The sequence below is a fragment of the Homalodisca vitripennis genome, chromosome X (genome assembly GCF_021130785.1).
Source record: "Homalodisca vitripennis isolate AUS2020 chromosome X, UT_GWSS_2.1, whole genome shotgun sequence".
Classification (NCBI taxonomy): domain Eukaryota; kingdom Metazoa; phylum Arthropoda; class Insecta; order Hemiptera; family Cicadellidae; genus Homalodisca; species Homalodisca vitripennis.
The window spans coordinates 151,378,338-151,405,451 of NC_060215.1; the positions used below are offsets into that span (position 1 = coordinate 151,378,338).

The following is a 27,114-nucleotide window of genomic DNA, read 5'->3' on the forward strand; positions in this document are numbered from 1 at the left end:
ACTTCAGATGTTTAAAGACTGGCCGGCAACTATCTTGTATTTTCATTCCTTTTATGGTTCGGATGGCTCTCTTCTGTAAAATTAGAACTCGTTGTAAGTTATGTGCAGAGGTTCCACCCCATACCGAAACTCCATAGTATATGAGGCTCTCAAAAAGGGCATGGTAGGCTGTTAAAGCTGCCTCCTCTGTGCTGACAGATAATGTTCTTTTAATGGCGAAGACAGCTGTGGACAGCCTTTGACAGAGAACATCTATGTGCTCATTCCACTTAAGATCTCCATCCAAGTGTAATCCAAGATGTTTAATTGAAGTGACAGCATCGATGTCAGGAAGGTTTGAGACTTCATCCCTCTTGGTGCCAAAGGTAACCTGCTTGGTCTTGGAAGCATTGAACACAAGATCATGCCTTGCACAGTAGTCCATCGCCAAATTCAGGCCAATGTACGCGTTTATTTCGAGGCTTTCAACAGACTTCTGAGAAGTGAGTAGGACGGTGTCGTCCGCGTACATGATGGCCCTACAATAAGGCTCCGTCACTGCAGGCAGGTCATTGGTGGACAGCACAAACAAGAGTGGGCCCAAGACCGAGCCCTGAGGAACCCCCCTCATCATGGGCCGAGAGTCTGATCTGGATGTGGATCTGATGCCTTTGATGGATTGAGCTATTTCAACCACTTGGTTTCTGTTAGAAAGATAAGATCGAAACCAACACAGTGCCGTATCTCGGATACCAAGATGGTGTAATTTTGTCACAATCATGTCATGGCTTAAACAATCAAAGGCCTTGCTCATGTCAACAAAAATGCCCACAACACTATCTCCATTTTCTATGCCATCCACAATAAATTCAAACAAATCCACCAAGGCTGTGAGAGTGGACCTACCCTTTACAAAACCATGTTGTCAATCAGTGAGAAGATTGTTGATATTTAGGTGTTCAAGGATTCTAGATAGAACAATCCTCTCGAGGATCTTAGAGATAGTGGGGATTAATGAGATGGGCCTGTAATTCCCTATTTCATGTTTACTGCCTTTTTTGAGAAGAGGAAAAACTTTGGCGGTTTTTAGTTTTTGTGGAAACACACCCTGGGCCAACGACAGCTGGATGACATGAAGCAAGGGTGGTAGAAGTTCATGTTTGGCTGCTTTCAGTATTTTAGCTGAGATTCCATCCACTCCCGTTGAAGATTTAGGCTTCAATGAATCTATTGTAATTGCAAGCTCTTCAATTGATACGGGTTTCAGGATATGTATAGTTTGTTCCACAGGGATTGCATGAGTAGTTTCAGCTTGGTTATAAGAAGGGCTGCTATTATTTACTCTAATTGTTTCATCTGCTATTGTTGTAAAGTATCTGTTGAAGTGATTAGCTACGTCTGTAGCATTATCTACCACTCTTCCATTTACTTCAAGATTTATGGCATTTACAGAAGACTCTTTGGACGATTTCCTCTCACCATTGATTATTTGCCAAAGAGCTTTGCTTTTATTCATAGATCGGCTAATGACAGATGCGCTATTTTCTTTTCTTAGAGACCTAAGTTTTAAGTCGTAGGCTTTTTTTAGTCGAACAGCAGTCTGTTTATCATTGTCTGAGTTATTCAGGATGTACTTCCTTTGAGCCTCCAAAAATTCCTCTTTCAATAGCTTTGCTTCTTCGTCGTAGCATGCAGATATTTTGTAGTTGCGGTTTTGTCTAGACTTCTTCAGGGGGCAGTATATATCTAGATTAAAAGTTAGAGTGTGAATCAGAGACTCATATGCGCCATCTGCATTGTCTGAACCAAAAACTCCAATCCAGTTCTCAGCTGCAAGATTTTGTTTTAGGTTGTGCAAATTTTGTGCATTGAGGTGACGACGAAGAGAAGATTCTGTTATTCGTTGTTTTGCTGGGAAAGTGAGGTGACAAAGCTGACACGTGTGGTCTGAGATCGCCGTATGCATTATATCAACCTTAATAAGATTTGTACTGACGTTTGTACATACGGCATCAATAGATGTTTGTGAAGATGCAGTAATCCTAGTTGCTGGGAGTTGAAGCCTCGTCAGGCTGTGTGAGGCCATAAGGTCGTTGAAAAGGGTTCTTTCAGGCAATGGTTGCAAGTTGTCGATATTGATGTCACCTATTAGAAGTACCTTGCCCTTGTCTGAAGATGGAAATGAGCCCAGTATATCTGACAGGAGCTCAAGTGCTCGAACGATAGTTTCTTGGCGTTTTATAGGAGGGCGATATACTCCTAGAATGTATAGAATTTCTTTGCCACTCAACTTGATGGATACTCCTGCTACCTCACATATCAATGGTAGACTTTTACATTCCACGTTTAAATTAGCAGTTTCGTTTTCTAGGGTACATTTTTTATATATTGCGACACCCCCCTTTTGCCGATTTCTTCTCCCGAAGGCAGAAATCAAACTATAGCCAAGTAATCTGGTGTTAGTGATTAGGTTGTCGCTTTGTCCATGTTCAGTAATCACAACAATGTCTGGTGATAAAGAATGCAGAAGATGATTGAATCTATCAATCTTATTGCCAATCCTATCAACATTTTGGTGTAGCACAGTTAGATTTTTTGACGTGTCCATCTTGAATTTATGAAAAGACGTCAATATGCCTGCAATAAGCCTGCAGAAATAAGAAATAGATTATCAACTAACAAACAATCAAAATTAATTACTTCAATACGTTATACATAACTTCGACATATTTCATAAGTCTATATTTCAAATATACATATAAAACTGCTATGTTTAGGCCTATTTTAATTTTTAAACTCAAAACCCGTGTTTAAATATTCAAAAACCAAAAGTTAAAAAAAGAGTCTTAAATATTTTGATTGTTTTATTTAGTCTTTTTAATATTTACAGTTGATTAGCTCCTTTAAAACATTACATAACCTGTATCTCTCTACAAACTTTTTTTCAAAAGTTATTAAAAATTTGATGTTAAATTTTATTTTTTATTAAAACCTCACTGAAACTGATTTTGATTCAATTCAGTATATAAATTTTTAAATACCAACTAAAAAATTCATTTTGCCATTTAAACCTCAGTAACTAAATTATTCATATTATTTTGGTCTACAGCAAGTATTTTGTTTTAAGGAATCCGCAATTTCAATGAAATTTTCACAACAGTTTTAAATGATGTAAACCACATTTACCTGATTCTCTTTTGAGACAAATGTTAATCTTAATTTTGTGTGAAAATGCAAATGATATATTGACGTCTCAGCTTAGACTTTCCAGAACTTGCTGGGAGTACCGAAATGTTGGAGTACGGTGTCTAGAGTGCAAAGGGGGAGCGTTTCTATCATATTTTGGCTCTATGGTTCATTTCAACCTTTCTGTGGCATTTCATATAGTACTGGGTGGAGCCAGCGTAAACAAACAATAAAATTCTCAAAGTTTTTTATTTAAAAAAAATCACATGCAAAAGTTTTATTCCTTTCCAGCTTTTTAATTTTGATTGTTATAACCTGAAAATGTTTGTTACAGGATACTAAAACTTCAAGTGCTTTAAAAAAGTCCAACCGGTATCGTAGCCGATCCTTGTCAGCATCTTCCAATGACTCATACAGTTCAGGTATGTGTACCTTCGTAATACTGAGTGTTACAATTTCAGATACAATTCATGTGTTACAATTTTAAAACCACTGTATTAGACTAAAGTCTAAATAATTGTACCAAAAAATGTCTGGACTGGAAACAATTACAAATTAAAGGTTTGTCTGATGAGCAACTAATCATTTGAAATAGTTAGCGTCATTAGAATATTTTGTTACCATGTACTTCCTCCAGCTTAGTTTCCGTTTCATGAAACTAGTTTTGAAGTTACATTATGGAACCACGAAAAATTATTCCATTGTATTCCGTTGAGTATCAACAGCATTTTGAAACTTGTAACATTTCAATTTTAACTTAACTTTGGGGGAAAAATTGTAAATAGAAATTTCAAAGAGTTAGGAGAGACCATAGAATCTATGGAGTCGTTGTGTTTAGCCAAAACCTGTTGTATAAACTTTACTCTGTATGCTGGAACATTATTGTGATGGTGTTGCCAGATCCCACGTAAGCACATTTGTAATCTCTTGGCATTTTGCAACTAATATAAAATTTCACTGTATTATAAATGTTTTAGTGACTGTATGACGGTTCATGACAAACAATCTGTTAGTTGTTGTCTTCATCTTCACCCAACCTTTACGTCTTATGAATGACAGCAAACTGTCATTAACTAAAAATTTACTTAATCTATCGAAACCATTGATCGATGGCATTAAAAGTTATACGGTTTATAAAGCAATAATGGTTAGTTCAATTGTGTACATTTCTGTAATAGAACATTTATAATACATTCAGGCTTATCTAATTGCTTTTGTTGTGAATTTTTTTTCAAACTTAATGATTCCTTACTGGGTATAACTTATTAAACGGAGATCTTTGTAAGATAGTATGAAATAAACTCTCAAACAGATTATCACTATAAGAATGTATAAAAATTTTAACGAGTAAATGCTGTGACAATAAAGGATTAGTATTAAATCAAATTTTTGTTTCTCACTTGGATGTAGTACATAGAGAATTGTCATTAGCTTACGGATTAGTTTGTATTATGATCTTGTTCGAACTTTTTAAAATACATCATAAGTTTTAAAAGAAATCCAACTATTTGAAGGCAAAACTGAATTATGTCAATTTATATGAAAAATTAATGTAAGAAAAACTTATTAATTAGGTTTTGTTTATTAGTATCCGTTTGATGTTCTTTATGCTTTTTATGTTTATTTCAACGTTCTTATTTAGTGTTAACATTTTATTAATTAGTTTACAAGTCATGAAATAAGCTGAATGTACAATATTTTAAGTATTATGTTTGGCAATTGTAAAAAATTTCTTCTGTTATATGAACTAGTAGAATTTGTTGAAAACCTATTCTTGTTCTTGACATAAAACTAAAAAATTTGTGGAATATACTGAAAAGTCGGAGTTAAAATATTTTTTTTATCTAAATAGTGGTTTATAATGTTCATAAAATGGTTTATTATGTAAGATTCTCAATGCTTTTTTCTGTAAAACAAATATTATATTAAAACTAATCAATGTTGAGCCAGATGATTACACCATAAGTCATTATACTGTGGAAAGTGGATAATATACGCATCTTATTGTGCAAAATCCACACAGTTTGGCAAGATTTTTAGAATACAACATGCAGAATTAAGCTTTTTGCTATTTAGTCGGTATCTTATCAAAGGTTAACAAACATTACCTCACTACCAGTGAGAGTTATAGTCTTTTTCTTGAATAGGTAGAAGAATTGTTTGAAGAACGAAATCAATCATCAGCCATGATAGGTTTGCAGAGGATGAAATTGGACTGTGTGAAAAGTATAAAAATATGAAATGATATTTCTCGGATCATATTTTTCCTACCTTGAAACCCTTAAAAACGACCTTCAGACAGTGGTTATACCACGTCAGATAATTAGATAATGAGACAAAGTAGCCATTTTACGAGTTAGTTGGCGCTGATTTAACATTTATTTACATTTCTCACAGTTTGTTTCAAGTGTGTTAAGCTAAGAAAAATATGATCTGAGAAAAGATTATCGTTTCATATTTTTAAACCTTTTTATAACCTTCCATTCCAACCTCTACCAAAATTAGTGTTCAATTCAAATTCAAATTCAAAATATTCTTTATTCATTTGTATACACCTGTTGTACAGAATAGTGTCAAATTATTATGTAAACATTATAAATACTTATATTATTGTGCCAATAAAAGTAAGCCAATCACCCTTGATAACTAACTTAGACCTAATCAAGATTAACTAACATACACTCTTTCAGTAGACATTTTATAAATTTGTTGACCCAAATACTAACTATTTCTATGATTATAAAACTCTTCTAAAGAGTAGCAAGATATGGTGGTAAGAAATGTCTTTAGTTTTCTGATAAATATTGTCATATTCTGTTCATTGGTAATGTTTTGAGGTAAGTACTGCATAAATTTTAGTCCTGAAAAAGTTGTTTTTTTTTTATAGAGTTCCAAATTATGTCTATCACTAATAAAATGATGCCTTGTATTATATGTGTGACTTTGTGATATAGTGGGAATATTAATTTGTTTACAATATTTAACTGTTTCTAAAATATACCTATCAAATACCGTTAAAATTCCTAGTTCTCGGAAATGCATTTTTACTGACTCTTTACCAGCCAAGCCTAACATTATTCTAATTGCTTTTTTCTGTAGTATTAATAAGTAATCCAAATTCTTTTTTGAAGTTCCACCATAGATTGCTATTCCATAAGACATATGGGAATCAAACAAAGAAAAATATATAGTTTTAAGTGAAGTGAGGTTACAATATTGTTTCATTCTGCCTAATGCATAAATACTAGATGATAACTTTTTTGACACAAAGCTTACATGATCATCCCAACTTAAATTATTATCTATAACTAAGCCAAGAAACTTTGTACTAGTTAATTGTTCTACTGAATAATCTTCTATTTTTATCAATGGATTTATTGTTTGTCTATTTTGTTTGGTGTGTGAAAAGAAATAAAGTTGGTTTTACTGGTATTTAATAATAAATGAGCTGAATTTAAAAATTGTTTTATTTTGGCCATTTCCGTTTCTGCTTTGTGTTCAATTTCCTGTTTATTTCTTCCTGAAAAGATAATATTAGCATCATCTGCATAGAGAATCATACCAATGGCATTTTCCTCACATATAGAAGGGAGACCCGTCAAATAACACACAAACAGTAGAGGACCCAAAATGGAACCTTGTGGGACACCACACATAATTTTGTTTAGCGATGACCTATAGCTTTCAATGTAGTTTGTGTGTTGATGTTTTATTTCAACATACTGATAGCGGTCTTGTAAGTATGACTGGAACCATTTTAACTCTTTACCTCTAATACCAAGTCTAGTTAGAATTTTGAATAATCGTTCATGTGAAATACTATCAAAGGCTTTAGATATATCCAGAAATACGCCAATAACATTTTCTTTTTTGTCTATTGCATTGATAATTGTTTCTACGAAATTAACTCCCGCTGTCACTGTTGACCTACCTGTTCTGAAACCATGCTGCTGGTTGTCCAGCAGCATATTTTCCTCCAGATAATGAACTAACTGATTGTGCACCACTTTTTCGTATATTTTTGAGAAGACTGGTAGTATAGATACCGGTCTGTAGCTTCCTATTTCCTCCATTTTACCCTTTTTAAAGATTGGAACCACTTTAGCAATTTTTAGTTGATTTGGAAATATTCCGGAAATTAAAGATGAGTTGATAATATGTGTTAATGGTTTTAATAAATAATCTTTTGTCTCTTTTATCAGACTCACAGGTACTTCATCAAAGCCCGAAGAACTTTTATTTTTAAAAGATTTAATAATATTCAGAATATCTACATCGGTTACAGGAGTGAATCTAAAACGGGTTTGAGAAAACCCCAGCTCATTTGCTCTATCTATCAAAGCAATATTATCTGTACCAGACTCGTCTATGAGGTCACCTAATTTTTCTTTTAACTTTTCTTGAACCGTATTAATAAAAAAATCGTTAAATGCTGTGCATATTTTTTTAGGATCACTTACAGTTTCCTTTTTCAAATGTATCTTAAAATTATGATTTTCTTTTTGTTGTTTACCGACTTCCCTATTAATTATTTCCCAGGTAGCTTTCATGCAATTATCTGAATTTCCTATTTTTTTATCATAGTATTGTTTTTTTTGCTTCAATGATTTTACTTTTGATTTCTCGTTTTTTTTTTCCTAAGGTCCCTTTTAATTCCTTCCTCCCTTGTCTCCCTAAACAATTTACTAAGCTGTAAGATCTCCTCCTTGCCTTCCAGAATACTTTGATTCACCCATTGATTGGACTTATTAGAATTTTTACTAACATACATTTTAGGGAAATTACTGTTAAAATAGAACATAAAAAAATTGAGAAATATCTCATATTTTAAATTGACTGCAGCCTGGTAAACTTCCATCCAAGACTCTACCGCAATTTCTCTGGAAAAATTTTGTTTATTTGTTTTATTGATTTTTCTTGTTAGCTGTTTGTAATTTACATTGTTTTTTTCGGTATTTTTAATTATTTCGGTAATTTGTGCGTCATGGTCTGACAATTCTGTTACGATGCCGGTAGTAACTAAATTTGGAATATTGCTAATGCAGTTATCTATGGCTGTTGAGGATGTTGCGGTTATTCTTGTCGGGAAGTCAACCAGGTATTTCAGATTGAAAGCAGTTAAAACATTTACAAAGTTGGTATAAGATACATCCCTAACCAGTACATTTATGTTAAAATCACCTACAATTATTATATTACTATTGTTTTTTAGTAAACAGTTTAATAACAATTCTAGTTTCTCCAGAAAATCGTGTTCATTACATCTTATTGGAGATCTATAGATGCAAACTAATGTAATGTAATTTTGTTCTATTTTAAATTTAGTCATACAGTATTCAAAGACTTTCTCCTGTAACAGTGATTCACATCTAGGTTGTATAAATGCCTGAGTCTTTATACTATTTTTTGCTAAGATCATTACTCCCCCACCCCCTGATTTTTCCCTCGCAAAACTAGCACAAATCTTGTAATTACTGACATTTACTCTTTCTATGTTGTGCTGCGAAACCTTATGCTCACTTAAAGCTACAAAGTCAGGTTTCAACTCTTCCAAGGTCAAACTTAGCCCATCAATCCTAGACGGTAAATGCTGTATGTTTTGATGAAAAATTGAGATTGTGTTATTTTTAGATTGAAAAACTGTTTTTTTTGGAACTGAAGGAATGGTTTTAGTAGTACTATTAGATTGAACAGCCTTATCTGAACTATTATTTTGGTAAGAACTTGTTGGTAAGATGACCCTAGAAGAGTTATTTACATTGTATCTAACGGGTGATTGTGTAGTAAGTTTAAAGGGGTGCCTGGAGAAGCTGACAAGGATTCATTCGAGTTGTTCAGGTCAGTCCTTAGTTGGATGTTAACTGGTCGATGAATGTCACTTAAATTCCAGCCGCTGAAAGAGGGAGTCTCACTGTCACTCGTGTTTAGGTCGTATTTAAAAGATCCGTTGCTGCTCTGCACCTGCTCCTGTACCATGGGAGATGATGTAGTGGCGAGTTCTTGTCCGTCCTGTGGCTCTGGCAGAGTGTCTGTTTGCTTCTCGACAAGCCTCTTCAACTCCTCACTGAATTCTTTATGGCTCAATCCGTTGCAGAGAGTTCTTTTTGCCTTCTGTTCGCATGATACAACAGTTATTTCAGCTCCCGTTGTCCTCTGGAATCTTGCAAGGTTTGTTATGAAGACACTTGGCTGCACGTTATCCCTCATACAACCCATGGGTGAGCAGATCAGCCGCTTGAAGTCTTTTCTTTTGAAGTCATCAGCAAACTGCTGGAAAGCCACTTCGTAGTCTAAGGGTGTTGGTTTCTCGTAGTATTTTGGTTTTGTAATCAACCCATACACTCCAGCTTGATTTTTTATTTGTTGGTAGGTCAGCTGTGAGCCGACACGATCAGTGGTTGTTGGTTTATTGAAGTTACGGCTGAAGATTACTGCAACCCCCGCCGACATATGTTGAAGTTCACCAATTGTGTAGCTTGCAATTAATTAATTTCTTAGGAGAAATTTCTTCATCTATTAAAAAAAAAACCAAGTTGTGTGCTTATATGGTGCAAATAATAGGCTAAGACTATGCTAATTCTTAGAGAGCTAATCTAACAATATATTTTGTGACAGGGAGATCGTTTATAACCTACTAATGGTTTATGTGTTGAACAATTAAAAGTAAATACAATTTTTACTCTTTTTAAATACTAAAGTTTCTTTTTAACATGTTTATGTCATTTTCAGAATGTTTATAAAAAGTACTAAAATTATTTAGGATATAATTGTACACCTAAAAATAAAAATAGTGCATATGTAGTTTCCGTTTATTTATGTATTTGCACATTATTTATAAAAGTTCATAGCTCGTAAACAGTGTATGTTAGTTTTTTTTTTTTAATTATGAGGAAAACAAAAAAAATATATTTTCAATCGTTTAAAAGTGGTAACCATTAAAACATTTTTAATATTTGATTACATAACATCATAAATACAAACAGGGCCAAGACACAAAAATGCTCCATAAAGACAACATTTTTGGTGCTCTTCTACAACCAGTTTGAAATTAATAGGATTCAGAAAAAAGTTTATTTGAATAGTAATTTTTTAAATAATTTGTTTATATATAATAAAATAAGACACCAACCATTTGACTTGTTCGATACATTCTTCATGTGTGTGACTATTTTATGACAGATTTTGTAAAATTTTGTTTAAGAAAAATCAAATAGTCTTCATTTTGAAATAATTATACAAAATTTATATTTTTTTCCCCCATAGCTATGTGCTTGTTAAGGCAAATGATAAATGCAGTGCTGTAACAAAAACCATTACAGTGATTTCAAGTAACGAATTTCACAGTAAAATGCACCCACAGTAAAATAGATGGAGAAACACGAATGTTAGTTCCAAATGTGCATGTTTATGTGTACAACTATATCCTAAATTCTTTTAACACCCTGTATGTAACTGAATGGATCGCCATCCATAATTTTATTTCCTCATATAAAGATCACCAGATTTGTCTCAAGTGTACTCTGCAGCTGTACGCTTAACTGTTTGCTTGAACGGCACTCTAATAGGAGTTGACGTCCAGCTCAGCAGGCTATGGGGTCAATTAATTAGTGGTACTGCTATGACTAACCCCCTTCAATGGCTCTCAGTCAGTTACTGTATAATTCCTTCTAATATGAAATTTTAAGGAGCTTTTAAGTTTATTAAATTATTATCTGCTCTCACCTGTTTAACGAGACCTCATGTCATAACAGGCTTCTCTGAGTTTGCATGCAAAATTTTAAACTTAGCTTATTTCATTTTACAGTTGTTCTGCAGACAGATAAACAGGAAGACAACCATACAAAACAGAAGTTGACAAATCATAGAACTCATTCTTGTAGTTTCATGCCAAATTTATAATCTACATATGAAATTTTTCTCAACATATCTTGCCACATGATTGACACATTCATATTTTTGTTCAATAAATTGGGTCTCATATCACTGTTTAAATCAGTGCCGTGGGATCATTAGGCTAAATGTGGTAATATGTCACATATTTGAATATCGTAAGGGTGTAGTGAGTTTGTCTACAAATGTATTTATTCTGCTATTTTTTTGTTGCCATCATGTTTACCCACAAGACCAAAGACCAATTATATTTGCTGTTGCTCAGCCAAATCCCATGGTGTGACATGTACCATTGACGAATAGAAATGAAGTTTCATGCACAATTTCAAGGGTTATAGGTCAGTTTGTTTTCAAGATATCGTTTGGATAGATAGACAGACAGACAAAGAGAAATGACATTTTTCCTGCTCCACAAGTCCTTCGCTAAAACTCAGCCAACTAGTAGAAAGATGACTTGGGTTCCAAACACCGTTATTAAACATCAACTTCCCAGTTGCGTGTGGATCAGTTCTCCCTTAATCATCTGTTAAGGATTTGTTTCATTACTGGATAATGAGTAATGTTGCTATAATTTATTTAAAATTTTTATTACTGTATCCTACACAAAAAGTGTGGTTTCTGCTTAGAAAAATATGTAGTTATCTTAGTTAACAAACACTGCAAATGGAATTCGAATGCGGATAATAATCCAAATATAATTTATATCCTTGTTAGTATAAAATGTTTTCTATATAGATATATTGCAGGAAATAATAAAAATTATATTTAAAACTGTTTTCAATGAATCTACAAATTATTACTTTTTAAATTGTGATTTATTACGTTTGTTTTCCCAACATTTGAAACAAACGGTTAGGAAAATTGGGAGTTGCTGACGGAACTTGCTTGCTATCCAGTTAAGAAAATTTTAATATTCAGTTTCATTGTGATTCCAAATGTAAAAAAAAAGCTTTAAAATTTAAATCGTGCATGTCAGTTATGTATTTAAAAAAATATCTTTCCCCAGTATTTAAAACGCTGCTTGGACCCCACCTGCATAAATTTCTAAATTATGACATAAATATAAGTTACACAAAACCTTTATATAAGAATATAAATTTAATAAGGAGTATTGTTCAAGGCAGCAAGTAAAGAAAACAAAACACTGATGCAAATATAGGTCTAATTCTACATACAACAATTATTTGCTACCATCCGTTAGCAGCTAAACGAACCTCCGTAGCATTGAACTCTGCCAACATAAGTCATGCAAACGTTACGGTCATTAATTACTAGATAATTGAATTTGAACTAATAATGGGTTCTTATCTTTTGTCATATTGTATGAGTGCTCTATTTCAGTTCACACAGCATTTGCATCACAATCTTACTCCAGTCCAGAAAAATATCAGCTAGCAATAATAGCAGCAAAGTCTTTGACGCAGAAGTGGGGGTTTTTTCATATCAGTCCAACTCCAGCCATTCCACGGACATGACCAAGCACCTTGTTATTTGTTTAAACCTCAGCGAGTTTTAAAATATTTGTAATTATGGTGTGGAGTTTATGGATTGTGTTTGTGTGTTTTAAAATTTGTCGACAACACCATGACTAATTTTTGTAACATCATTTTTATTTGCAATCCTTATGATATTGTGCCGAAACATGTAGATTTCATCTCCATCACAAAGGACTGAAATTTGACAGAAGAACTTACTATAAGTTGATTTATTCAGTTCATTAGTCAATAATATGGTCATAATGAATTGTACTTCCATTAATCCACAAGAAGACATGGGATGTTGTGCACAAAGAGTAGGCATTTGCAAGTGACGATCGTTACACTAGTGTAGTATCACAGTGAAAAGATTCTTACTATTCAGACATACATTACACTAAAAATTACGAGTGTTTTTTATATAGACGAAGTTAGATCAACTGTTGCCGAAGGGAGGAGTGTATACTTATGTTGAAAAGAATAAGAGTTTCGTGATCCAAAGGTACCACAGAACACGTGGTGGTTGCATCAGACATCATGATTAGTGACAGATTTCCCACTAGGGTATAGTGTAGTGCTGTGGGCTCAAGGTGTTACTAGGAAAATTCAGACTAATTGTATAAATTTATATAGATTTGGACATATTTAAGAATTATACAAAAATCTCATTCTTTGTTTAAAGTTTGTTGTTGACAATGGAAAATTTGAGAGGATAACAGGATTTCGAACATTTGCCATCGTTATGATTACAAAAGGTATAACACAACATTTCGAGGATTGGAATCTATCCTCTTTGTCAGGTGGAGGAGGTCTATCCTGTCAAAATCCCATTGTTCCTCCAACACACGACCGTGGTCTCTGCACTATTGAACTCAGTAGCGAAGCAGCTCTTTACTGTCACTGTATGTGTAGTGAGACTTTGTGTTCAATGTGAAGTAGGTTTATTTTGCATTATCTAAAATTGCAAAATTATATACTGTACTGCATTTTTAAAGCAAAGAATTAACATACATATTATGAATAAGAACATTCACACAGCAAATGTTGTCTGCAAATACAAGTTGAAAAAATAAAGAGGAAGATAGTTAAAAATATACGACCTTGAATTCTTTTAAATACACTACTTTGCATTAGCCAGTTTGTGTATTCATACACATATTACAAATACATCTTTAGGGGGCCACCAGGAAAATTTGACCTACTGCATCAGAACTCCAAAATCCAGCATTGATCATGATGCTGAGTGACTGAATGGTTGTCGCTTTATCTGATATTGGCTGGACTTTGGCAGGTTAGATGATAACATGGAATTCTGTAAGTCCGTAGAGGATTACCATTACCAATTACCATTTTTTATGGTAATTGCAGTAGGATAGGAGAAATCCTGATTTAGAAAAGAAAATAATTATAATAATGTCTCAGGCACCCTCAAAGGAACATCGCAAGCCCCTGTTTTAAAAACTGCAAATACAACCTGTAATTAATATTTACATATATGATTTGGTGGTGTATGTATTTAGACATTTTCATATTATCAAACAAAAATCACATGAATATAACACCAGGAAAAAATATGATGCTTTAATTAATTTTTATATACTTGGTAAAACTTTAAATATTCATATCAGTTAAAATCTACAATAAGTTAATAAACTTAATAGCTAAATACCCTATAAATACTTTTAAAACTAAATTTTACTATTGGCTTCTAGATATACCGTTTTATTCACTGGATGAGTTTTTCAATGTGTCTAACATAAAATGTTTAGCAACTGTAGAACATATTCTGTTTACGTTTATTACAGTAGTATTTAGTTTCCGTCCCATCTCGCTTATTCCAGTCTTTGGTAAAGTAATTGAGCACATTGTCTATAAGCAGGTAAGCCTGTACTTGGAATCGCATGGATTTTTGTCTGATCAACAGTTTGGCTTTAGGCAAGGTAGATCAACAATATCTGCCATTGATACTGTAGTAAGGGAGATTCTCAACGCTTTTGAGTCCAAAGAGTATGCCTGGGCCACTTTTATTGACCTAAGCCATGCTTTTGACTGTGTTGATCATAGCTTGTTGCTTGAAAAGATGGAACAGTATGGCATCAGTGGATCTGCAAAACAATTTTTTAGATCTTATCTGTCTAGGAGGAGTCAAGCTGTTTATCTTGATGGCCGGTGGTCTTCAGCTAGGGAGCTTAGATGTGGTGTTCCACAGGGGTCTATATTGGGCCCTCTTTTGTTCTTAATAGCAATAAATGATTTACCTATTAATATTCAACAGTCTAAAACTTGTATGTATGCTGATGACACCAATTTTCTTTCTTTTGATAATAACTTCATTGATTTACAATTACAAGTCAATAATACCTTAGAACTAGCTTCAAATTGGTTTTCAGCTAATAACTTACTTTTAAATAATGACAAAACTAAATCAGTTCTGTTTAGTCTTAGGCCTGTTAAAGATGATATTGAGTTTGATAATTGTGTCAAGTTTTTAGGTGTGTACATTGATTGTAAGCTGTCATGGGCAAAACACATTGAACAAATATCAACTAGACTATCTCGTGTGATTTATCTATTAAGACGTCTTATGAGTTGTGTTCCTAAACAGTATATTGTTACTGTTTACTATGGTCTATTTCAGTCCATAATAAGCTATGGTTTGATTTTCTGGGGCAATTCCAGCAACCTTAAAGATATCCTTGTGATACAGAAGAAGGCTGTTCGAATAATTACCAAGTCTCACTACCTGACTAATTGTAAACCACTTTTTATTAATTTAGGTATTTTAACTGTTTTTAATCTCTATATATTTTATTTGTTGTTATATATTCATAAAGATATTTTATCATATAATGTAAGGAATGAAATCCATGAAAGATTTACAAGGCATGGTAATCATCTTGATGTACCCTTCACAAGATTGGAAAAAATTAGATCTAGCCATACTATAATGTGTATTAGACTATATAATAAGTTACCACTCTCAACCAAAGATTTATCTTTTAGTCTCTTTAAATGTAAGTTACATAGATGGCTGGCTGCTCATCCCTTCTATAGTATCGATGATTTTTTAAACATGCCAAATTCTGAAATTAATGTTTTGTAAGTTTGTTATATATGTAAGATTTATTTATTTTATTTATTGACTATTTATTTTAGTTTAATTATTTAGTTTAAGATTTTATTTGATATTTATCAATGTTATTTTAATTCAAGAATTAGGTATAGCAAAAATGATGTTTTATATTATCAATTTACACTAGTTAGTCCTACCTAAGTAGTATAAACATTAACTATGACAAGTTATGATTTGTAACATAAAATGATGACCATGTCGATTGCTATATGCCTAAAGACAATAAAGATTTTGATTTGATTTGATTTGATTTGATTTGAACGACTTTGTACTCTTAAGAGTTCATACGAAAAATAAATATTCTTTATTTACGGTCAGTGAAAGAGAATAAAAGGCAACAGGTGTCTTATTGACAATCAGGTAGCAAGTACAAATGTTGGGGGGAGTGCGTGTTGTCAAAATACAACTGACGAAGTTGTCAATTGAGACAAGCCACAAAATTACAATGTTCATGCCAGTAGTCATTTGATTGTTGCACGTGATCATTTGATGCGGGGTGTGGAGCATTGAGAACTCAGTGGGTTTTGGCTTACAATTCAGTTGGTTAGGGGAATCTTTAATACGGCTATCTGCCATTTAAAATTCAGAAGGCGAAGAAGATCACCAGAATTACAAGAGCTGGCGGAGGTCAGAAGTTTCATCCACTTAGTACACATGTGGAGTTTAGGTATTAAGTGGATTCAGTATAGTGTGTTCTGTAGCATTTCCTATCATTTATATTCTTTGATATTCCTACCCATTTCTCTATTGCTTCCAATGAAGGTGCAGCCAATTAAAAAAAAATGGTAGTGGCAAAACAACTCAGAGAATTATGGTACCACTAGCTCATGCTATTTGAATGTGTAACAGGCTGATTCACTGACGTGGTATCATTTAAACACCACAGTTGTTAATGGCCAATTAATTTCAGTTTAAGATCTGCTCGTGCTATTGTATTTTCCTGCCATTGTTTTGTTATCTACTGTACAAGGTCAAAATCGTAAAAGATCCGTGGAACGTGATTGTCACAGAAACCTCTCGGATTTATTAGGACTTTCTGACTATAAAACTGTGCGCATGTATGTTATCACTTTTTCTGTTAGTCATTCATAGCATAACATAATGGTGCATTGAGGTACGGTTGCATATGAATGTTCTGATGTTAGCTGAGGTATATTCTCTGTTAGTTATTTTCCTAGTAAAAATACTTTCAGTCCCCCTCCCCCTCCTGTAATCTTCAAATCACTGTTGTGTTCAAACGTAATACATGTAAACCTCTGTAATCATGTTTGTTACTAAAATGCATCATATGAGATGTTGTGTTGGAGAATATACTATTAGGGGCGAAAACTGTATTTTACACGAATGGTTATAGATCTTTGTTATTATGATGTATTAAATAATAATGAAAGTGTAGTTTCAGCAGAAAAACTATAAAAAGTCACTCACTTGACCTAAAAGATGTAATTGGCGGATAAAAATACTCAAATTTCATTGAAGTGAGTGACCTGAGGATGTGAGATCCATATTGAATTTGCATTTGTATAACAGTTTCAAAAATTTTGTTTTTGTTTTTTTTTATAAAGTGGTTGTGACAAAACATTTTGGTAAAACTGAATTCTGTAAGTAACCACCAAATTAAAGCAGTAAATATATGTTTGGTTTTACAGTAATATTTGGTATTATTTACTTTGAATTATACGCTTTTTATATAGAGAAGACGTTCTATAAGACGATTCACTTTATTCACCCCAGCCAAGTAAGACCGTATTGTTGAATCAAGATCATGCTAGTATCTGCCTATATTGATGTTACTTTCATAGTAACTTCACCTTGATTTTGGTTAACTTCTGTAGTCAATGCGTGTCATGCCAGATAACAGCATGTCTGCTGTGTTAAACAAAATATATATTCTTTAAGATACAACATGGAAAATGTAGAATTAGGCAAGCAATTTTTGGAAGGCATAACCTATCTAACTATTAAAAACATTGGCATGTACATTTTTGTGATTGATAATTTTCAGTTTGGTGGTCCAGGTGATGAATAATAAAGACTCTAATGTAGGTTTTGTATGAAGTCTGTCTTTGACCAGAACTGCAAATGTGAGATTTTTCAATTTACTGTTTGCAAGTTTGCTCTTATCAATAACAAAAGTTGGTACTAGTGCAAATGTTGATGGCACGCTTGCCTGGCACCTTTGATGTACTGTTTGTATATTCTACATTGATAATCCTCTCCAGACACCAATGTTGTTTCTACTTTCTATATATTAACAATTGATGTCACTTGCTTTATAACACCTATACAGCCACAATTCTATATTATTCCTTACATGATGCATGGGCTCGTTCCCACAAGGACTGTGGTTTTGTTACATCTGGTAAGGCTGGTACCACCCTATGCTATCTGGTTTGTCTTTGTTGTATAACTGCCAGATCATTTGTGTATCTGTACAAATGTACATAACACAGCTATAGTGGGAGGGTTGATTCAACGTGAATTTTGAGTTCAGTTCCTTTTCACCTTCCGCTTAGTGTAACATCTGATATCTAACGCTGTCACAGACTCGACTCCTGGAATCTGGAGTTCACGCCCATCTGAAGAGATCCAAAAAAATCGGTGACGAAGAAAGTCATAACGAACCCTGCATCGTTGGTACATCATGGCACCCCGACTGTAATCAAGTGTAATCTAAATAAAGTGGTGCTCTCATCGTCTCATCAGGTGCACAATTGAGTGCACTACGATGTTTTAGACACGATCCTAAGCATGACAGAGCCACAGAGTTTTCTACTTATAACGTAACTAAGTATGGCGGAAAGGGTTGATTGAATTCAAATGTTGAGTTCAGGTCCATTTCAGACACTGCACTAAGCAGAAGGTGAAATTGAGGTGGACTAAAAATTCGCAGTACTAATGTGTTATGTTTAGTGCATTACATGAGTTACAGTCAGCTGGTGAGTCAGTACAGAGCTGATTTCAGTATTGGTGGTATCATCTTTATCCATAAGTTGGCTACATAAATGTTAAAAAGAGGGTGTGTTTAATTTGTAAATAGCATAAATAAACTGGGATCAAAGATAGATCCTCGTGGTACATACGTATTTATATAGAGTCGCTTGGGTCCTATCTAAGTCATTCCTCTTTTCTATATCGTTAACTGTACCCATTTTACTTTGTTCTTAGCAATTATTAAACCATTTTTGAGTAGTTCTTAAGTTTTTATGCTTAGGTTGTCCAGTTTGTAAGATTCCAATTGTGACTGATGCAGTTAATATTTTCTGTAGTCAATTTTTTTCTTTTTTTTTTTAAAAAAAAAGAGAAGCTGATCTCCTTTTATGCCTTATTCTGTCTGTCCTCATGGGCCACTGGTCTGTGCGAGGATCTTATCAAACAGAATAAGGGGGAGAGTCGATACAGTACAAGGTCGATGGTACTGATAAAAAGTGCAACGGTGACAGACAGAACTCGAACCTGCGTTATATCTAACTCAGACTCAAAGTCTTAGACCACTCGGCCATCGGCACTCCCAAACTTGATGTCTATAACTAAAACATATAACTTTATCTGTTTCCAAAGATGTAGTGATGAATACCTCGTTACAGAGCATCCATAGGCTATTATCTTGATAATGTGTTCAACCATTCAAAAGTTATCTTGATATCAATCAGGATGTATTTAAAAATTAAAATTAAATGTAATAACTATGCTGATGTGATATTTGTATTTGATTTTGTAGCCTCGTACACTGGGAGCAGCTCTGATGAAGATGATGTTTCTCCCAGAGAAAAGTTGCAAAAAAGCACAAGTGGTTTCACGGACTTCTGCGTCCGCAACATCAGCCAGCATGCCTTCGGACGCAGAGAAATCGAAATAGCAGAACAAGGTGAGTCCTGCCGAGATCACAAATATAAATGCATTTTTACCCAGATATTTAATTTTAAACTTAGTGTTAGTTTCAAACGGCTTTGAAAAGGAAAGGAGGATACAGATATTTTTATTCAAACATATCAGGTATATCGGATGTATACATTTTAAGGTTTAAGCCTAATCAAAGCAAAGTACATTCTTAATTGACTAACCCCAATTATATGAATCAAAATCATCTTCTGTTATAGTCATTGAGGTACAGGTAGTGTCAAAACCAAAACCTCATACTCAAAGTAAAATGAACCAACATAAAAAACCTGCAAATTAAATTTCCAAGGCGAAATTTAAATAGTGAACCGGTTTTAACTGGTTACTATTAAATCTGACCATCACTCTTGTAACAAATTAACAGTGATATAGACCATCACAGCATATTCTTTACAGTTATGGTTTAACATCTGTTGACTGTACACGAATCTCCACTGCAAAACCCAAAATAATTTGTATTTCAAGAATGTAATTGTGTTAGAAATGTTTTGACGCTGCGTGAATTTAGAGTTAGTTTAAGTCTTTTGATTATAATGCAAAAAACTGGAATCTGTAGATAGTCTTGTAATGTCTAGGCAGAAAGTTCTAAATCACTTTCCATTACATTGACCTATTTTTATTACAATGTTCTTATAATATTTATAGATAAATATGTGAAAGTGATGAAATAAATAAATTTAAACGTGTTCTTAACACTACAATCAGTCTGATAATAATTGAATTGAAATCTGTTTCTTGCCAAACATTTCTGGCATGATCATTCTCACACTGATGCTCACTCCTTATATGTTAAGCATAGATCTGACAAATTCAGTAGTTTTAGCCAAGTGTGATGTAATGTCAGAGATATGATCGTACAGAATCAAATTGGTTTCGGTGTCAAACTAATGTTGTATGTATGTACAGAAATGCCAGGAATAATGGCTCTCAGGAAGAGAGCAGGAGATGACAAACCTCTAAAATCCGCCAAGATCGTCGGATGCACACATATCAACGCCCAAACTGCAGTGAGTAAAATGGATAATTCTTTATTTATGAAGTCTTACACTTAACCTGCTACTTGTTCAACATCAGTGTCATGTTTAGTATTAAAATTATTTGCATAAAATTTTTCTCATCGTTTCAAAATTAAAATAAAATTCATGAATTTCATTTTTTCACACATATTTTTATTGCACTACAAGTACGTACATTATATCACCGATAAGTGCTATTAAACAATATTTACCAATTTAAAATGTAAAAAAGGTTTTTTTATTCTTAGAATTTAGTATTGCATTGGTACATTATTGGGGATAGCATTACTGCAAACATGAGCAACCACAACTTATCTCAAACATCTTAGTTTATATCTATGACTACAATTAGTAAATTACTCTTCTAATTAACACGTGCTTAGCTTATAAGAGATATATACAAATTACCGTACATAATTGTTATTCTGGCCAAATTTTGTTTATTTGTCTTATATATCAAATTGTTCTATACTATCAGACATGGCTCATTACAACACAAGTGCTGTAAAGAGACCGTAAGATCCGATTACATGACACTTATTGCTTGTGTTATCTTTGACCTGTACTACTGGCTAGAGTGAGCATACCTATTATGTCACTATAGGAGGTTTTTATTGGTGTGCAGACAGACTACTTATAGTAACATACTAGTTGCTAGTTGCCATCCTGTGGAAAATTCATGATCTGAGTAAATAGAAGTAACAATGAATTAAATCCTGATATCAAACTCATAATTGTCTTGTTGTATATCGTTTTTTAACAATAACCCAAAAAGGTTCCGACTTTGTCTGCTCTTAAAATGTAACGTGTAAAAAGTACGATATAAAATGATTTAACAGTTGATCTTACAAAAAGTATGTGTCACCCCAATTACAAAGTGGCATAAGGCTGAAACGCAAATTTTCAGAAAAGTAAAAAAAATAACTTCTCATCCTACATTTTTTTATGATGGATACACTTATATTTATATTCATAAAGAGTCATTTCCTTGTATCGTAAACCATCTTCAGATGGTTTTAAATCTAGGGTTGGGAAAAAATTGTGATTTTTAATCTATGACACTTTGTGTTTTAGCCAATGACTTGTACTGCACGTAATTATGTAATATTTACATAACAAATTGAACATTTTAATTAGAAATTTATATATTACTAACTATTCATGGACTCAATGCCATAATTAAACTAGTTTAACAGTGGAAAACTTGAAGCTATCACACTCTGTAGTTGTGTTTTTGAAAATTTCTTTAGCATGTCTTGGAATTTTGGCAAAATTAACTAGTGTAATATAGACATATCTTGTGGTGAAAATAAGTGCACATTTATAAAGCACAAAATAATATAGTTTTAGACTCAGGAAAATAGATCTTAATGGGTTTTTTTATTATTAATTTTTGTTTTTCCCAAAATTGTTCCTTAACCTTATCATTGAGTGATTAATTGAGTGTAATGTAACTCACTCATAACTATCTGTGATGGATGCCACTCTTACTGTACAAGTTGTGTGTGTCATTGTAGGTGCTGATAGAGACTCTGATAGAACTAGGAGCCCAAGTCAGATGGTCGGCCTGCAATATCTACTCCACTCAGGTAATATGAAAGCGTAAAATAGAGAAGGGCTGATTCTAAAACTCCTTGAGTACAAAATTACTTTGATTCTTGATATTGACTTTTCGTTTTAAATTTCATATCACTTAAGTTCAGTTTAAGTTGTTGTTTGCAAATTGATGATCGTTCAAAATGTAGTCAATGACAGGTTGTCACGGCCCAATATCACAGTGACCCATTTTGTACACATTACTTTTCCTATAGCGGTAACCGATGTTCACAGCTTATATATATACAGGGCATGTGTCAGTTTACCCAGAAGAGAAGTTTAAAGGCGTTATAGGTTAATTGAATAAAATACTTTTAGGCAAGAAAACCAATTCACTATGCAGCCAGAGCTGCATGAGCTGTGTGTAGCCGAATAGTCTGTCACCCACCTCGTTTGTGAGAGCTAGCAAAATTACCACCAGAGCTGCAAGAGTTGTGTGTGGCCAGGCAATCTGCCCACCCACCCTTCACGTGGAGTTGGGTCAATTATATGGAATTTTTTTCTTGTTGGGTTACTAGCTTGTGTTAGTGAAATGATGGCACAATGGCGTTCATACATTTCTCACTAAAATAAACAATTACTTAACAGTGAATATTAAAATGTATGCAATTGTTTTAGTGATTCAAAATTATTGTGCATTGATGTCTATTTTAGAGTACCTACATGACTGGGCACACCAGCTCTAAAAACCAAAGTTAGACTCACCCATGTATTATTATGCTCCAGATAGTGTACGAATTTTGATATAAAAATAGTGATCACTGTATCTCTTGTTGCAGAATGAAGTGGCTGCGGCCTTGGCTGAGGCAGGTTAGTGATGGACACTACATACGGTTTTGGTTCACTATTGTTTTGTAGTGATGTGTGTTAGTAGTGATAGTAGTGTTGTAGTGGACATCGTTGTTTGAAAAAGTTAATTTAATTTGATACCACTTCTTTATAGTTCAGATCCAGTTTGGCCCTTCGTACAAAACTAAGAACTGACAACTGTTGGACTAAAATATTATCTATTTCAGCCTGTTATCCTGCTGTAAGACTACAAGAAACACCTTTAATGTTAGGGATCAGTATTTTTAAACTGTAAAGAAAGTAATGTCTATTGTCAAATAAAGTTGGACTTCTCTCAGTAATGAAGAACTTAAAACCTGCTTTGTAAAAATTCAGTAGGTGTTAAGTTCTTCAGGAAGACAGTCTTCTGGGATCAGTAAGCAACCATAAATGTATGCTATGTCATCACGTATCATTTAAAGGTATTGGTACAAAGAGAGTGTGCATATGAAAGACATTAAATTTTGACAATTAGAACAAAAGTGTGACATTTTAAAGCTTACGAATACTGAAAATCAAATCACCCATTGTCGTTTGTACATTGTACTTTTCATTGAAAAATGGGCTCTAAGCGTGAATTTATGTTAAGAGCTAAAAATGTACGAACGATAAGTTGTATTTCATTAAAGTAATGTTGTATTCATTTTTAGAGCGACGGGAGAGAAATATGCTACCTGAACCAGGTTGCCCCATCTGTTTATAGATCCAAAATTGAACCGGTAGAACATTATTTGTCTTCAGTAATGATACAACGTCTGTTGAACATTGTTAATTATGTTTATTAGATCAAATTCATGTAGTGTTGCACAGTACAATAAGGTACTTATTACTAAAAAAAGATAAGCACACATATATTTAACTATCTAACATTTTACAGTCTTAGTAAAACATTTAATTAAGAAGAAAACATTCACGACAACGGCTAATTTCTGGACTTTTTTATTAGTATTGAATTTTCAATAATAATGGCAAAAAACTGTAACTTTTTTACATTAAACGTGTTAAGTATATCGAAAAAAGTATGTAGGCTTCACAATTCTGCACAAAAAAAATTATTTGAATATGTTTTTTTTTTCAGTGTTTCTCCGTGTAGCCCAAGGGTCTTTTTATTTTTTATTTTCGAAGAAAGAGATGGTTGGTTGCCTACACATTCAGTCTTATAGGACCTGTGTACCTCCCTTATTTATGTTTGTGCCCACAGAATCTGAGACTTTTACAGAAGCCAATCAAATTCAAGGGCTCTTGTTCTCTGATGTCCCTAGGGAATTTTCCCTGAATTTTTGTTATGGCAGGACAGTTTAGCCATATGTGTTCTGCTGATTCTTCTGCTTCTCCGCAAAATCTGCATTCAACAATGACTAAGACCCAGCTTTTAAGATGTTTTCTAAGGGGGCCATGCAGGCCCTTATTAATATCCCTAATATATATATATATATATATATATATATATATATATATATATATATATATATATATATACTTATTTGTTACACAGTTTTAATCTTTACCCCCTAGGAACCTCAGATTGAATGGCTGGCAGACAAATAGCATTCCTCTTAAATTACTACCCTAATTGTAATAAAATTTTAGGCAAAAAGATAACTGCATACTGTTGTTTCTTATATTTTTTCACTATAACATTCAATCATTTACCACTTTGGGTATTGCAAGTACTGTATCAAAGTAACGAAACACATTGTAATAATTAAAATGTGCAGTTTGTTTTGGCATAAAGGAGGTTTCACTTTTCTGATTTTTCTGATGTTTTCGTGGCTAGAGGAGAAGGAAGATCACTTCAGGTTGTGTATTGATATGTGTGTCAACACAAAGAACTGGCAGCCCAAAATGATTCTGGACAATTATGGTGATACCCACCTTATGTACAAGGAATATTCTGCCATATTTAAAATGCTACCTGTTTTGTAGGTTATCCGATGTTTGCATGGCGAGGAGAGACCGAGGAGGACTTCTGGTGGTGTATCGACAAGTGTGTTAATGCAGAGAACTGGCAGCCCAACATGATTCTGGACGATGGTGGTGATGCCACTCACCTTATGCTCAAGAAATATCCTGCCATGTTTAAAATGATTAAAGGTATTTATTACTACGATTCAGCTAATATACCATGTTTAGAATTTCCAATTTGCTTTATAATTTTTGAAATGTTTAATTTATAAAAATAAAATGTACCCCATTACAGGAACTCTTGTTTACTATCAGGTATGATGAAGAGTGATTGTAAAATGATAAATGGTACCGTAAGTTAAACAGCTAGTCATTTTAAAGGTATTAATGAGGTGAGCACAATGATGGAAAACGTTTTAGCCCTTATACAAATTACAGCCATTTCAAGCTTTTTAATGTTGGATATTAACCCTCCGACTGATAATAGAAACTTCCAGAATGATAAGTTGTTTTTTGTCTTTGTGCAGCATATTTTTCAGAAATTAAAAAAAATATGTGCTAAATGCTAAGTAATAAGTGTTATATGTCAATTTTTTTTTAGAAACCGGAGAAAATGTTAAAATAATAAAAATATGCACTTACTAGAGTATTGTTTTTTTTTTTATTTGCACATAAATTAAAAAATGTGTATAGTAAATTTTCTTGTTTTATAAGTTTTACTCCATGTAACTTTCACATGACTTGGATAGTAAGACACTGTAAAATGTACAAAATATACACAGTTTTGTAGTGAACAAAAGAATTATAAGATATATACAGTTATTTACAACACAATAAAGTATTTGATAAAAATGTAAAGTATGTACTACTTTTTGGGCAGTACACATCCATATTGCTGTTTGATAATTCTTTAGGTAAGAGGAATATCAGATAATGATTAATTTTTCTCACTATCATTATCAATTTGTTCATAACCCAACTCACATTCCACTGGTTTATAATCATCCAGACTACCTGACAACAAATCTGACAAAATATTTCATCATGCACTCCATTTGCCGATATGTCACTTTCATCATCCATAGTTCACGTATATCATTTGAACAACGAGGATCACCGGTTCCACAACATAACAATAAATTATAAACAATTAGCCTACATAATAACCTACCAACAGTAGCAACAAAGAACGTCAAGGTCGTGCAGTGCATCACCATCTGCATATTCCTTCAGCTGTTTGCCGTGCGGCATTTGGATCGTTGTAAGCTGACGAATAATATTACGAATATAAACTATGTAAAATGAATTGATATTTATAAATAAAGGATTTGACTGGTACAAGTTATGTCTTTATAACTTAAACATTTATCAAGTAATAATAGTGGAAAGTTTACCGATAGCAGTGCCGTCCTTATCAGTTCACAAGCGGTGTTGATGAGCATCTGTGTCGTCGGTCATCAGTTGGAGGTTTAAATAAACCATATGATTTTATAGGTTTCGCAAAAAATGCTAGAAAAAGGTCTGGCTAAATGTACTGATTTCCTAGCCAGAAATAACCTTAAGCCTCAAAGTCAAACGTTACACCGCAGAGTCACATGGCATCTCCCCTCTTCACTCCCACCTGTCGGCCACTCAATCAGGCCATAGTCCTCATTTGTGTTAGACCATGTACCAGCTTTCTGTCGAAAAAATATACGTAACGTTTTGTAAAAGCAATGAATAAATGTGGAATGTTTAGTGAAACTCTGGAAGCTTTTAACAGAGAATCATCAAGTGTACGAGGTCAGGTCCATAAGTTTCTGGCCTCCCCTGCTTCACGCTGGTTGGGACCAGTTTTGCTGAGCGCGCCAATGCCTGTACATTACTTATCACTTGCCCGAATCTTTTCAGTGTTATCAATGTGTGTCTGACAGTTTTGAAAGAAATAGTGCGGTCTTGCATTGTTCAAGATTTAGTGAGAGCCTTATTCCTGTGCAAATTAAAGAGCGTTTGGATGGAATCTTACGTTTGGACAGGCAGTTGCCTCATATTCTATTGTTAAATATTGGGTGAAAATGTTCAGGTTAGGGAGAGAAAGTCTGGACCCATGTTCCCGTTGCTGAAATTTGTGGAAACCTAAATACTGTTTGACCACTGTCTGAAGACCAAAAAGAAATAACTGCAAGGTTAAGAATTTCAAAAATAAGTGTTTTGACGATTATCAAAC

The 27,114-nt window shown here is 33.5% G+C and overlaps 1 protein-coding gene across 6 annotated transcripts in view; it reads left to right on the forward strand.

Annotated features, from left to right (window-relative positions):
• LOC124370026 (adenosylhomocysteinase-like 1) overlaps nucleotides 1-27,114 on the forward strand; it is a 97,426-nt gene that overhangs the window by 52,493 nt on the left and 17,819 nt on the right. For all 6 annotated transcript variants that reach the window (XM_046828312.1, XM_046828313.1, XM_046828314.1 and 3 more), the window contains 6 exons: nucleotides 3,500-3,587; nucleotides 19,385-19,531; nucleotides 20,470-20,570; nucleotides 22,097-22,168; nucleotides 22,955-22,985; nucleotides 24,930-25,097. In XM_046828312.1, the coding sequence (XP_046684268.1) occupies nucleotides 3,500-3,587; nucleotides 19,385-19,531; nucleotides 20,470-20,570; nucleotides 22,097-22,168; nucleotides 22,955-22,985; nucleotides 24,930-25,097 (607 nt within the window). The remainder of the gene's footprint in view (nucleotides 1-3,499; nucleotides 3,588-19,384; nucleotides 19,532-20,469; nucleotides 20,571-22,096; nucleotides 22,169-22,954; nucleotides 22,986-24,929; nucleotides 25,098-27,114) is intronic.